Raw genomic sequence first — 14,928 nt, forward strand, 5'->3', positions numbered from 1 at the left:
GGACAGTTGTAAATCGTGCAGCGCATGATGTCAAGATCGCAGATTTTAGAGAAACAACAAATGTCTCTACATATAAGTGTCTTATATCGGCTGAAAGCTTAAATTCTTGATAATATACCTGCACTGTCCAATTTGGAGTATGCTATTACTGTGGAAAAAATGCCATGCTATTGTTTGAGGAGAACTCCTAACAACAAAACACTTTTTTCATCGCGATAGGTTTGATAAATTCACCTCTGAAGGTGAAATGTGTACTTACATTCTGAAATCTTCCTCTGATTTATCATCCAAAGGGTCCCAGAGATAACATGAAGTGTCGTTTTGTTAGATACAATTATTTTTCATATCCTAAAAAGGTCCATATAGCATGCCCGATCGATTTTGTATTTCCACTAGTTCAATTTGCAAAGTAAGGAATCTGTGAAAATCTCACGCTAAATGTTGTTTCAACGAGTCAAATCACATTCGTATCTATTCCTCAAAGATCCTAGAAGGTAACAAGACTTCACTATTTCATTAGGTGTGTAGTATATCCTATAGGACACCATATTTGGTGTCCTATACCATATTTTTATGTGTGTTACATTACAGAGAAGGATATTAAAAGTACATGCAGTTAAGAGGGAGACTTTTTCCTGGATTGTGTTCTTAAAGCCCAAAGGTTATATATATTATACACGTGTATGTGCGGCACGCGCGTGTGTGTGTGTGTGTGTGTGTGTGTGTGTGTGTGTGTGTGTGTGTGTGTGTGTGTGTGTGTGTGTGTGTGTGTGTGTGTGTGTGTGTGTGTGTGTGTGTGTGTGTGTGTGTGTGTGTGTGTGTGTGTGTGGCATGCGAGTGTGTGGGTATGTGTGCGGCATGCGTGTGTGTGTTTGTGTGTGCGGCGGGTGTGTGTGTTTGTGTGTGCGGCGGGTGTGTGTGCGGCATGCGTGTGTGTGTGCGTGCGGCGTGTTTGTGCGTGTGTGTGCGTGCTTGTGTGCGGCATGTGCGTGTGTGTGCGTGCTTGTGTGTGTGTGTGTGTGTGTGTGTGTGTGTGTGTGTGTGTGTGTGTGTGTGTGTGTGTGTGTGTGTGTGTGTGTGTGTGTGTGTGTGTGTGTGTGTGTGTGTGGCATGCGAGTGTGTGGGTGTGTGTGCGGCAGGCGTGTGTGCGGCATGTGTGTGTGTGGCATGTGTGTGTGTGCGTGTGTGTGTGTGCGTGCGTGTTTGTGTGTGTGCGTGTGTGTGTGTGTGCGTGTGCGTGCGTGCGTGCGTGTGTGTGTGTGTGTGTGTGTGTGTGTGTGTGTGGCATGCGGGTGTGTGTGTGTGTGTGTGTGGCATGCGGGTGTGTGTGTGTGTGTGTGTGTGTGTGTGTGTGTGTGTGTGTGTGTGTGTGTGTGTGTGTGTGTGTGTGTGTGTGTGTGTGTGTGTGTGTGTGTGTGTGTGTGTGTGTGTGTGTGTGTGTGTGTGTGTGTGTGCGTGCGTGTGTGTGTGTGCGGCATGCGTGTGTGCGGCATGTGTGTGTGCGTGTGTATGTGTGTGGCATGCAGTAATATTCCCTCCCAGAATAGCTGTTGCCTGGAGGAGAATATCAAGGAAAGTGCCTGCTGTAACGGATGGATGGATGAGGAGAGGAGAGGGGAAGACAGAAGGGTACAGGGAAGAAGTGGAGATGAGAGAGAAAAGAGGAAAAGAGAGAGGAGGGGAGAAGAAGGGAAAGGAGTATATTGTAGTGGCTGATCTTTCAGGGCTTGTTAGTGGGTCAGTGTGTACGTCTGTAGAATAACTATGTCTAACATTCCACTGCTTGAAGAATGAGAATATAATGCTGTAGATATATATGTTTAAAAGGATGGGGCTTAAGCTGCATCCTTGTCTCATCCTCCGGCCCTGTGGAAGGAAATGTGTGCGATTTTTGCCAGTTTTAACCGCACACTTGTTGTTTGTGTACATGGAATTTATAATGCTGTATGTTTTTCCCCCAACACCACTTTCCATCAATTTGTATAGCAGACCCTCATGCCAAATTGAGTCAAACGCTTTTTTGAAATCAACAAAGCATGAGAACACTTTGCCTTTGTTTTGGTTTGTTTATTTGTCAATTGGGGTGTGCAGGGTGAATACGTGGTCTGTCGTACGGCAATTTGGTAAAAAGCCAATTTGACATTTGCTCAGTACATTGTCTTCGCTGAGGGAATGTATGAGTCTGCTGTTAATGATAATGCAGAAGATTTTCTGTTGGTTGCTGTTGACGCATATCCCCGGTAGTTATTGGGGTCAAATCAGTCCTTGATTCCAAATATTGGGGAAGATGCCAGAGCTGAGGATGATGTTACAGAGTTTAAGTATAGCCAATTGGAATTTGTGGTCTGTATATTTTATCATTTAATTTAAGATACCGTCAACCACACAGGCCTTTTTGGGTTGTAGTGTTTGTATTCTGTCCTGTAGTTCATTGAATGTAATTGGAGAATCCAGTGTGCTCAGGTAGTCTTTTATAATTGATTGTAAGATTTGTATTTGATCATGTATATATTTTTGCTGTTTGTTCTTTGTTATAGGGTCAAAAAGATTGGAGAATTGGTTTACCCATACATCTCCATTTTGGATAGATAATTCTTCGTGTTGTTGTTTGTTTAGTGTTTTCCAATTTTCCCAGAAGTGGCTTAGAGTCTATGGATTCTTCAATTACATTGAGCTGATTTCTGACGTGCTGTTCCTTATTTTTCTGTCTCTTGCTCTCTCTCTGTGTGTCTCTCTCTCGCTCGCTCAGTAGTATAGTGCAGTGAGTAATCTACTTGATATAAAAGGCTGGAGGTATTTATTTTGGTCTGTTTGGCAAATGGGTCAAACATTGAAACACAGGACAGTAGAGAGAGTGGGGAGGTGGGGACAGAGACAGGGAGGGGGAGGTGGGGACAGAGAGAAGGGGGGTAGGTAGGGACAGAGACAGGGAGGGGGAGGTGGGGACAGAGACAGGGAGGGGGAGGTGGGGACAGAGAGAAGGGGGGTAGGTAGGGACAGAGACAGGGAGGGGGAGGTGGGGACAGAGACAGGGAGGGGGAGGTGGGGACAGAGACAGGGAGGGGGAGGTGGGGACAGAGAGAAGGGGGGTAGGGAGGGACAGAGACAGGGAGGGGGAGGTGGGGACAGAGACAAGGGGGGTAGGTAGGGACAGAGGTAGTACAGAGGGAGAGGGGAGGAATATTGCATGGTAGGACCTCACATTGGACAGAGGGAAGGAGTGGAGAGAGGAGTTACACACGTTCTCAGTTTAGATTAAGCTTCACGTTCCCCTGAGGGGCGGCAGGTAGCCTAGTGGTTAGAGCGTTGGGCCAGTAACCGAAAGGTTGCTAGATTGAATCCCCGAGTTGACAAGGTAAAAATCGGTCGTTCTACCCCTGAACAAGGCAGTTAACCCACGGATTCCTAGGCTGTCATTGTAAATAAGAATAAGTTCTTAACTGACTTGCCTAGTTAAATAAATTAAATGACAATAAAAAACCTCTGATAACTCCGCCTGGTGTTGGCTAGTCTTATCACCAGGCTCTACAGTGAGTCAGTTGCACTGTCACTACTTCTCCATCAAGTGTCAACGCCATCCCAGACTGTCACGCCCTGGCCTTAGTATTCTTTGTTTTCTTTATTATTTTAGTTAGGTCAGGGTGTGACATGGGGTATGTTTGTGTTTTTGTCTATGTCTATGTTGCATGTGTGCACGTAGTTTGTATTAGCTTCACGATCGTTTGTTGTTTTTGTTAGTTTGTTAAAGTGTGTCGTGTTCTTTCATCTTCGTTAATAAAGAGAAGATGTATCACTATCACGCTGCGCCTTGGTCCGTCTCTCCACACGATCGTGACAGAATTACCCACCAAACAAGGATCAAGCAGCGTGATCAGTGGCAACAGGAGCAAGGAACAAAGGATTCATGGACATGGGAGGAGATTTTGGATGGAAAGGGACCTTGGGCACAACCGGGAGAATATCGCCTCCCTCGTGAAGAGCTGGAGGCAGCGAAAGCCGAGAGGAGGCGATATGAGGAGGCAGCACGGAGGCAAGGCTGGAAGCCCGCAAGTACAACCCAAAAATTTCTTGGGGGGGGGGGCTTAGAGGTAGTGGGCCGAGGTCAGGTAGGAGACCTGCGCCCACTTCCCAGGCTAACCGTGGAGAGCGGGAGTACGGGCAGACACCGTGTTACGCAGTAGAGCGCACGGTGTCTCCTGTACGTGTTCATAGCCCGGTGCGGGTTATTCCACCTCCCCGCACTGGTAGGGCTAGATTGGGCATTGAGCCAGGTGCCATGAAGCCGGCTCAACGCGTCTGGTCTCCAGTGCGTCTCCTCGGGCCGGCTTACATGGCACCAGCCTTACGCATGGTGTCCCCGGTTCGCCTACATAGCCCGGTGCGGGTTATTCCACCTCCCCGCACTGGGCGGGCGACGGGGACCATTCAACCAGGTAAGGTTGGGCAGGCTCGGTGCTCAAGGGAGTCAGTACGCCTGCACGGTCCGGTATTTCCGGCGCCACCTCCCCGCCCCAGTCCAGTTCCACCAGTGCCTACACCACGCACCAGGCTTCCAGTGTGTCTCCAGAGCCCTGTTCCTCCTCCACGCACTCGTCCAATGGTGCGTGTCTCCCGCCCATTACCACCTGTGCCTACGCCATGCACCAAGTCTCCTGTTGCTGCTCCCCGCACTAGCCCTGAGATGCGTGTCCCCAGCCCGGTACCACCAGTTCCGGCACCACGCACTAGGCCTAATGTGCGTCTCCAGGGTCCAGTATGCCCTGTTCCTTCTCCCCGCACTAGCCTGAAGGTGCGTGTCCTTAGCCCGGTACCTCCAGTTCCGGCACCACGCACCAGGCCTACAGTGCGCCTCATCCGGCCAGAGCTGCCCGTCTACCCAGTGCCATCTGAGCCATCCGTCTACCCAGCGCCATCTGAGCCATCCGTCTACCCAGCGCCATCTGAGCCATCCGTCTACCCAGCGCCATCTGAGCCATCCGTCTACCCAGCGCCATCTGAGCCATCCGTCTGCACAGAGCCATTAGAGCCGCCCGTCTGTCCCGAGCCGTCAGAGCCGTTCGTCAGTCAGGAGCCGCTAGAGCCGTTCGTCAGTCAGGATCTGCCAGAGCCGCCAACCAGACAGGATCTGCCAGAGCCGCCAACCAGACAGGATCTGCCAGAGCCGCCAACCAGACAGGATCTGCCAGAGCCGCCAACCAGACAGGATCTGCCAGAGCCGCCAACCAGACAGGATCTGCCAGAGCCGCCAACCAGCCATGAGCAGCCAGAGCCGCCAGCCAGCCATGAGCAGCCAGAGCCGCCAGCCAGCCAGCCATGAGCAGCCAGAGTCGCCAGCCAGCCATGAGCAGCCAGAGTCGCCAGCCAGCCATGAGCAGTCAGAGTCGCCAGCCAGCCATGAGCAGCCAGAGTCGCCAGCCAGCCATGAGCAGCCAGAGTCGCCAGCCAGCCATGAGCAGCCAGAGTCGCCAGCCAGCCATGAGCAGCCAGAGTCGCCAGCCAGCCATGAGCAGCCAGAGTCGCCAGCCAGCCATGAGCAGCCAGAGTCACCAGCCAGCCATGAGCAGCCAGAGTCGCCAGCCAGCCATGAGCAGCCAGAGTCGCCAGCCAGCCATGAGCAGCCAGAGTCGCCAGCCAGCCAGGATCTTCCGAAGCCGCCAGCCAGCCAGGATCTACCAGAGACACTGAAGCGGATATTGACAATGGTGGAGTGGGGGCAACGTCCCGCACCCGAGCCGCCGCCATATTAAGGCCCACCCCGGACCCTCCCTTTATTTGTCAGGTTTTGCGGTCGGAGTCCGCACCTTTTGGGGGGGGTACTGTCACGCCCTGGCCTTAGTATTCTTTGTTTTCTTTATTATTTTAGTTAGGTCAGGGTGTGACATGGGGTATGTTTGTGTTTTTGTCTATGTCTATGTTGCATGTGTGCACGTAGTTTGTATTAGCTTCACGATCGTTTGTTGTTTTTGTTAGTTTGTTAAAGTGTGTCGTGTTCTTTCATCTTCGTTAATAAAGAGAAGATGTATCACTATCACGCTGCGCCTTGGTCCGTCTCTCCACACGATCGTGACACAGACACGCTGCTGTATAAATCATACTCACTTCTGAAAGCACTAGTTATCTGGAAAATCACTATCTGCAAGTGATTGAATGCCTGCTTTATTCTCTCGTATACATTTTAAAAGGAAAAATCACATGTACACACATTTAACTGTATGGCTGCTGTCACCATTCTAACTGGTGTCTGAGGAGCCATCTTGGTTTAAGGAGCTTAATAGCTGTTAGAGTTATACCTTAAGTCCATCCTGTTTAGGATGACAGTGCAATACCTCATTTGCATACCTGTTGAAGACTCAAAATATTGATTTGTTCAAGCAATCTCATTTTCCCCCACGCATATTCACTCTCCCCAAAACTCATCTCTCTCACATGATGTTAACTACATTTATTTTCTTTTTCAGATTTGAATATTTATAGAAATGAGCAGGCATGTTTAGTGATCTTAGCTTAGCGGAGCACATTGTTATTTCTTCTCTCTCTCTTTCCTCTAAGTCAATGTCTGTCACACCTCTCTCTCTCTCACCCATTAATAGTCTGTGTGTTCTGATGCTTTTCTATAGACCATTTTCTGACACATTAATTATAACCTCTGACCACAAACCTCTCTCTCTCTCTCTCTCTTTCCTCCACAGATCTGAAGAGAGAAGCCAGTATCTGCCACATGCTGAAGCACCCTCACATCGTAGAGCTAGTGGAGACATACAGCTCTGATGGCATGCTCTACATGGTCTTCGAGTTGTGAGTCACAACTCTGTTTCCTTCTCTATTACGCATGCACGCGCACACACTCTCACACTCACTCACTCAATTATGCACAGCAACATACATATTCATAGGATATAAGCATTTTTTGCATCTAAAAAGTATTTTATTTCAAATGTGATGAGGTTTAATATGATAAGTTATAATCCGAGGTCGCTCCCATCCCCATCAGTTCAGTCTGTCATGTCGCTGAGCGGTCACACCACTAGTGGTGTAATCGATGTGACCGTTGGTAATGGATTTATACTGCTCGCTAACACTAGCATAGCTAGGCTAGTTATCAGGACAGAGTACTGTATGGGTAAAGTGAGTGAGAGTAGCTGCAGCTGTGGCTGCAGGCAGACGTCAGTGTAGCAAGCTCTTATTGAACGTGTTGAGGCAAAAGCAATTTTTAAAGTGACGTCATCATTTCTGAAATGACATCATAATTTGTACCGATAGAATATGCATAAATTCGTCCTCCAAATGCAACATCTGCCTACACCCACACGTATTGTCTGTAACGGTTGTCGTCGGGAGAAAGAGAGGACCAAGGTGCAGCGTGGTAAGTGTTCATCTTATTTAATGTATATTATGTAGGTAGGCCTAACTATTTTTTCCTGAGCATCTGGTTGTAACCAATAGTATAGGCCTACCTGTATTTTGTTTCAATCAAAGCTCATATTTTTCCTAGTGCCACCGTGGTGCACAAGCTGTTAACTTTTGACCCATGAGAAAAAACTGTGACCATTCAGCTAATCATCCTAAAATCTCATAAGGTGGTGTTTTTGGTCTTACGGTAACGTTATACTTAAGAAATAAGGCCAGAGGAGGTGTGGTATATGGCCAATATACCACGGCTAAGGGCTGTTCTTAGGCACGAAGCAACCCCTGAGGTGCCTTATTGCTATTATAAACTGGTTGCCAATGTAATTAGAGCAATAAAACGAAATGTTTTGTCATGCCCGTGGTATACGGTCTGATATATCATGGCTTTCAGCAAATCAGCATTCAGGGCTCGAACCACCCAGTTAATAATGTCTGATATACCCTTGGCTGTCAGCCAATTAGCATTCGGGGCTCGAACCACCCAGTTTATAACATGCTATTCCATTCGGTTCTGTTGTGTAGAATACTAATAAAACATTGTGACTTTGCAGCCATTGAATAGCTTTGATCGACCTTTTAGTAAACAAGCACCATTGTGAGAAGTAGCGAGCGACGCTCCGGGACGCTCCGGGACGCTGCGGCAGGACTACACCTCTGGTGATAATAGGACTGGAGTAGAGAGATGGAGAGAATCAGAGGAGAGAGAGAGAGAGAGAGAGAGAGAGAGAGAGAGAGAGAGAGAGAGAGAGAGAGAGAGAGAGAGAGAGAGGAGAATCGCAGAGGGCTGAAAGTCGAGAGAGCAGCCAGGGACGTAGAAGAAGTGATCGAGAAAGAAAGAGCGAGAGGGGGAAATAGTGAAAGAGGTCTGTAGAGGAAGAGATGGTGAGTCCTACCTACGGTGTCTGCTCAAAAATGATAGAGAGAGAGACTGAAAGAAGGAAAGAAAGAAAGAAAGAAAGACAAAGAAAGAAAGAAAGAAAGAAAGAAAGAAAGAAAGAAAGAAAGAAAGAAAGAAAGAAAGCCATCAGTGTGGAATATGAAGAGTGTTCTGTTCTAGTCTACTCTATTCTATTCTGTTGTGTTTTGTTCTAGTCTACTCTGTTCTATTCTGTTGTGTTCTGTTCTAATCTACTCTGTTCTATTCTGTTGTGTTTTGTTCTAGTCTACTCTGTTCTATTCTGTTGTGTTCTGTTGTAGTTTACTCTGTTCTATTCTGTTGTGTTCTGTTCTAGTCTACTCTGTTCTATTCTGTTGTGTTTTGTTGTAGTCTACTCTGTTCTATTCTGTTGTGTTCTGTTCTAGTCTACTCTGTTCTATTCTGTTGTGTTTTGTTCTAGTCTACTCTGTTCTATTCTGTTGTGTTCTAGTTTACTCTGTTCTATTCTGTTGTGTTCTGTTCTAGTCTACTCTGTTCTATTCTGTTGTGTTTTGTTCTAGTCTACTCTGTTATATTCTGTTGTGTTTTGTTCTAGTCTACTCTGTTCTATTCAGTTGTGTTCTGTTCTAGTCTACTCTGTTATATTCTGTTGTGGTCTGTTCTAGTCTACTCTGTTATATTCTGTTGTGTTTTGTTCTAGTCTACTCTGTTATATTCTGTTGTGTTTTGTTCTACTCTACTCTGTTCTATCCAGTTGTGTTCTAGTCTACTCTGTTCTATTCTGTTGTGTTCTGTTCTAGTCTACTCTGTTCTATTCTGTTGTGTTCTGTTCTAGTCTACTCTGTTCTATTCTGTTGTGTTCTGTTCTAGTCTACCCCTGTTATATTCTGTTGTGTTCTGTTGTAGTCTACTCTGTTCTATTCTGTTGTGTTCTGTTCTAGTCTACTCTGTTCTATTCAGTTGTGTTCTGTTCTAGTCTACTCTGTTATATTCTGTTGTGTTCTGTTCTAGTCTACTCTGTTCTATTCTGTTGTGTTCTGTTCTAGTCTACTCTGTTCTATTCTGTTGTGTTCTGTTCTAGTCTACTCTGTTCTATTCTGTTGTGTTCTGTTCTAGTCTACTCTGTTCTATTCTGTTGTGTTCTGTTCTAGTCTACTCTGTTCTATTCAGTTGTGTTCTAGTCTACTCTGTTCTATTCTGTTGTGTTCTGTTCTAGTCTACTCTGTTCTATTCTGTTGTGTTCTGTTGTAGTCTACTCTGTTCTATTCTGTTGTGTTCTGTTCTAGTCTACTCTGTTCTATTCTGTTGTGTTTTGTTGTAGTCTACTCTGTTCTATTCTGTTGTGTTCTGTTCTAGTCTACTCTGTTCTATTCTGTTGTGTTTTGTTCTAGTCTACTCTGTTCTATTCTGTTGTGTTCTAGTTTACTCTGTTCTATTCTGTTGTGTTCTGTTCTAGTCTACTCTGTTCTATTCTGTTGTGTTTTGTTCTAGTCTACTCTGTTATATTCTGTTGTGTTTTGTTCTAGTCTACTCTGTTCTATTCAGTTGTGTTCTGTTCTAGTCTACTCTGTTATATTCTGTTGTGGTCTGTTCTAGTCTACTCTGTTATATTCTGTTGTGTTTTGTTCTAGTCTACTCTGTTATATTCTGTTGTGTTTTGTTCTAGTCTACTCTGTTCTATCCAGTTGTGTTCTAGTCTACTCTGTTCTATTCTGTTGTGTTCTGTTCTAGTCTACTCTGTTCTATTCTGTTGTGTTCTGTTCTAGTCTACTCTGTTCTATTCTGTTGTGTTCTGTTCTAGTCTACCCCTGTTATATTCTGTTGTGTTCTGTTGTAGTCTACTCTGTTCTATTCTGTTGTGTTCTGTTCTAGTCTACTCTGTTCTATTCAGTTGTGTTCTGTTCTAGTCTACTCTGTTATATTCTGTTGTGTTCTGTTCTAGTCTACTCTGTTCTATTCTGTTGTGTTCTGTTCTAGTCTACTCTGTTCTATTCTGTTGTGTTCTGTTCTAGTCTACTCTGTTCTATTCTGTTGTGTTCTGTTCTAGTCTACTCTGTTCTATTCTGTTGTGTTCTGTTCTAGTCTACTCTGTTCTATTCAGTTGTGTTCTAGTCTACTCTGTTCTATTCTGTTGTGTTCTGTTCTAGTCTACTCTGTTCTATTCTGTTGTGTTCTGTTGTAGTCTACTCTGTTCTATTCAGTTGTGTTCTAGTCTACTCTGTTCTATTCAGTTGTGTTCTAGTCTACTCTGTTCTATTCTGTTGTGTTCTGTTCTGTTCTAGTCTACTCTGTTCTATTCAGTTGTGTTCTGTTCTAGTCTACTCTGTTCTATTCAGTTGTGTTCTGTTCTAGTCTACTCTGTTCTATTCTGTTGTGTTCTGTTGTAGTCTACTCTGTTCTATTCTGTTGTGTTCTGTTCTAGTCTACTCTGTTCTATTCTGTTGTGTTTTGTTCTAGTCTACTCTGTTCTATTCTGTTGTGTTTTGTTCTAGTCTACTCTGTTCTATTCAGTTGTGTTCTAGTCTACTCTGTTCTATTCTGTTGTGTTCTGTTGTAGTCTACTCTGTTCTATTCTGTTGTGTTCTGTTCTAGTCTACTCTGTTCTATTCTGTTGTGTTCTGTTCTAGTCTACTCTGTTATATTCTGTTGTGTTCTGTTGTAGTCTACTCTGTTCTATTCTGTTGTGTTCTGTTCTAGTCTACTCTGTTCTATTCAGTTGTGTTCTGTTCTAGTCTACTCTGTTCTATTCTGTTGTGTTCTGTTCTAGTCTACTCTGTTCTATTCTGTTGTGTTCTGTTCTAGTCTACTCTGTTATATTCTGTTGTGTTCTGTTCTAGTCTACTCTGTTCTATTCTGTTGTGTTCTGTTCTAGTCTACTCTGTTCTATTCTGTTGTGTTCTAGTCTACTCTGTTCTATTCTGTTGTGTTTTGTTCTAGTCTACTCTGTTCTATTCTGTTGTGTTCTGTTGTAGTCTACTCTGTTCTATTCAGTTGTGTTCTAGTCTACTCTGTTCTATTCAGTTGTGTTCAAGTCTACTCTGTTCTATTCTGTTGTGTTCTGTTCTAGTCTACTCTGTTCTATTCTGTTGTGTTCTGTTCTAGTCTACTCTGTTCTATTCTGTTGTGTTCTGTTCTAGTCTACTCTGTTCTATTCAGTTGTGTTCTAGTCTACTCTGTTCTATTCTGTTGTGTTCTGTTCTAGTCTACTCTGTTCTATTCTGTTGTGTTCTGTTGTAGTCTACTCTGTTCTATTCAGTTGTGTTCTAGTCTACTCTGTTCTATTCAGTTGTGTTCTAGTCTACTCTGTTCTATTCTGTTGTGTTCTGTTCTAGTCTACTCTGTTCTATTCTGTTGTGTTCTGTTGTAGTTTACTCTGTTCTATTCTGTTGTGTTCTGTTCTAGTCTACTCTGTTCTATTCTGTTGTGTTCTGTTGTAGTCTACTCTGTTCTATTCTGTTGTGTTCTGTTCTAGTCTACTCTGATATATTCTGTTGTGTTCTGTTCTAGTCTACTCTGTTCTATTCTGTTGTGTTTTGTTCTAGTCTACTCTGTTATATTCTGTTGTGTTTTGTTCTAGTCTACTCTGTTCTATTCTGTTGTGTTCTGTTCTAGTCTACTCTGTTCTATTCTGTTGTGTTTTGTTCTAGTCTACTCTGTTCTATTCAGTTGTGTTCTAGTCTACTCTGTTCTATTCTGTTGTGTTCTGTTGTAGTCTACTCTGTTCTATTCTGTTGTGTTCTGTTCTAGTCTGCTCTGTTCTATTCTGTTGTGTTCTGTTCTGTTCTAGTCTACTCTGTTCTATTCTGTTGTGTTTTGTTCTAGTCTACTCTGTTATATTCTGTTGTGTTTTGTTCTAGTCTACTCTGTTCTATTCTGTTGTGTTCTGTTCTAGTCTACTCTGTTCTATTCTGTTGTGTTTTGTTCTAGTCTACTCTGTTCTATTCAGTTGTGTTCTAGTCTACTCTGTTCTATTCTGTTGTGTTCGGTTGTAGTCTACTCTGTTCTATTCTGTTGTGTTCTGTTCTGGTCTACTCTGTTCTATTCTGTTGTGTTCTGTTCTAGTCTACTCTGTTGTAGACAAAGACTGCGCACAAGAGGAAACCCTCCTTAGGTCCCTGAAGATTCCACACGAACAAAGGATACGATAAAAACGAACAAGTTTCATTTTAAAGGAATATCCATTGTTTTATCGAACACACATATACAGACATTAACGCATGCAAACAGTCAGATACAGACACACACACAAACACACACACACACACAGACACATACATACATACATGCACACAGACATACACACTCTCATCTCTCTCTCACTCTCTCTCCCCTTCTCTCTCTCTTTCTCCCCCTCTTCCACTCACTCACCCTCTATCACTCCCTCTATCTATCTCTCTCTCTCCGACAGTATGGATGGTGCAGACCTGTGTTTTGAGATTGTGAAGAGGGCAGACGCTGGCTTCGTCTACAGTGAGGCGGTGGCCAGGTAAGACCAAGTTCACTTCCCATGATGCTCCATTTGAAATAGTTCCTCTTGTTGCATTGAGTTCCATTCAATCTGATGGCTTCACTTTTCTCCAAGGCTGCACTTCAATGTGGCATTCAACCTTTCAAAACTGAATTTAACACAACTAGTGAAAAATTAATTCAGAGAAGAATACCAAAACACCATGGACAGAAATAACCACTTGTCGCTATTACAACAATATTGTTTAGACTCAATAGTCATGGCGTTTTATTTCTGCCTTCCTTTCTCCTGCTCCAGTCACTACATGAGACAGATCTTAGAGGCACTGCGATATTGTCATGACAACAATGTCATCCATCGAGACGTGAAGGTAGGCCCTTGTCTTCCTTTGATAGTGTGTGTGTTTGTGCACGTGTCTCCCGGAAACAGAGTTTACTTGGAGTTGGAACCTAGTTGTGATTTTACTGTGCTCAGTCCCCTCCTCCCCTCCTCAATTCTCTCTTGACCCAGACGTGTTTTTCAATCTGGCTGTCTGTCTGAAACATTTCTAAGTGAATTTGAATTTGAGTTTATTTTTACAGGGAGAGTGAAACATTAATCAACGTTAATTTTCAACCGCAGTCCCTGGGCAGGTTATTAAAACAATTCCAATAACAATGCAGACAAACAATGAGCAGTGAGCACATGCAGAGCAACACAGACAGACTGAGCAGGGATTCTTTTTATTTAACTAGGCAAGTCAGTTAATTATTATTTTGCAAAGATAGCCTGCTCCAGCCAAACCCTCCTCTAACCCGGACAACGCTGGGCTAATTGTGCGCCGCCCTATGGGACTCCCAATCACGGCCGGTTGTGATACAGCTCTGGATCAAACCAGAGTCTGTAGTGACGCCTCTAGGACAGAGATGCAGCGCCTTAGACCGCTGCGCTACTCTGGAGCCTTAACCCATAGCTCACAAGTGTGAATGTGAAGAGTTGTGCTGCTCGTCTTCTCAGCGTTTCCTCTGTCTCTGTCTGGGATTTCCAACGCCACTACAGCAGCACTAAAGCATATATTTACCTGAACCAAATCAACTGTAGAGCTTATATTTAGAGTTTCATAATGACCTTCTGTGACCTTCACGTTATAACAGAAATAGAGTGCCTTAGTGTTTGCAGGCTTGTTTGTAAAGTGTAAACCACACAGCTTGTGTTAGTTGTTCAGGGTGAGAAAACAGATCGCTAGCTCACACTCTGGGTAACAAGTTGAAGACGTTGGCCGTGGTTTTAGCAAGGTTGAGATGAAGCTGCTAAAACACGTTTTATTTGACTTCTCCTGTGAGCTGTTGTTGTTGTTGCCCTGGTAATGGATAGATAACAATAACCTTTCAATCTTTACTCTATATTGCTCCAGAACCACTCGTCAACGTCAGCCATTTTAACTCTGACAACTCAAGAGATTGATTGCAGTAACTATGAGTAGTGTAGTCGTTGTTGACAGAGTTGTCAGAGACAGTGAGTTGAAGTGAGTTAATGCTGGTGTTGTTCACAGGTAATATGGCGACGCTGTCCTTGTTGAATACGGAGCAACTTGTGTGCATCGGTGCATGAAAGTCAAGGTCTTTGAATTCATTTGAATATCTTAGAAGTATAAATCACAGAACATCTCTATTATTACCCCTTCTTCTCGCCACGCTGTGTGTGTGTGTGTGTGTGTGTGTGTGACGTTCCTGACCTTATTTCCTTTATTTTGTCTTTGTTTAGTATGGTCAGGGCGTGAGTTGGGGTGGGCATTCTATGTTATGTGTTTCTATGTTGGGTTCAATGTATTAGCCTGATATGGTTCTCAATTAGGGGCAGGTGTTTTACGTTTCCTCTGATTGAGAACCATATTAAGGTAGGCTGTTCTCACTGTTTGTTTGTGGGTGATTGTTCCTGTGTCAGTGTTTGTACCACACGGGACTGTTTCGTTTCGTTCGTGTGTTCCGTCCTGTTCGTGCGTTCATGTGTTTTGTTCTCAAGTTCAGGTCTGTTCACGTCGTTTGTTATTTTGTAGTTTGTTCAAGTGTTTTTCGTCTTCGTTTAAATAAACATGATTATGTCTTTAAACTACGCTGCATATTGGTCCGATCCTTGCTCCTCTTCAGATGAGGAGAAAGACGAGCGTTACAGTGTGTGTGTGTGATAGAGTGTAACC

The 14,928-nt window shown here is 44.2% G+C and overlaps 1 protein-coding gene across 12 annotated transcripts in view; it reads left to right on the plus strand.

The window, feature by feature from the left end:
• LOC139547140 (peripheral plasma membrane protein CASK-like) overlaps positions 1 to 14,928 on the plus strand; it is a 225,368-nt gene that overhangs the window by 100,628 nt on the left and 109,812 nt on the right. For all 12 annotated transcript variants that reach the window (XM_071356176.1, XM_071356175.1, XM_071356174.1 and 9 more), the window contains 3 exons: positions 6,690 to 6,795; positions 12,693 to 12,770; positions 13,050 to 13,122. In XM_071356176.1, the coding sequence (XP_071212277.1) occupies positions 6,690 to 6,795; positions 12,693 to 12,770; positions 13,050 to 13,122 (257 nt within the window). The remainder of the gene's footprint in view (positions 1 to 6,689; positions 6,796 to 12,692; positions 12,771 to 13,049; positions 13,123 to 14,928) is intronic.

The sequence above is a fragment of the Salvelinus alpinus genome, chromosome 20, assembly GCF_045679555.1.
Source record: "Salvelinus alpinus chromosome 20, SLU_Salpinus.1, whole genome shotgun sequence".
NCBI classification, from domain to species: domain Eukaryota; kingdom Metazoa; phylum Chordata; class Actinopteri; order Salmoniformes; family Salmonidae; genus Salvelinus; species Salvelinus alpinus.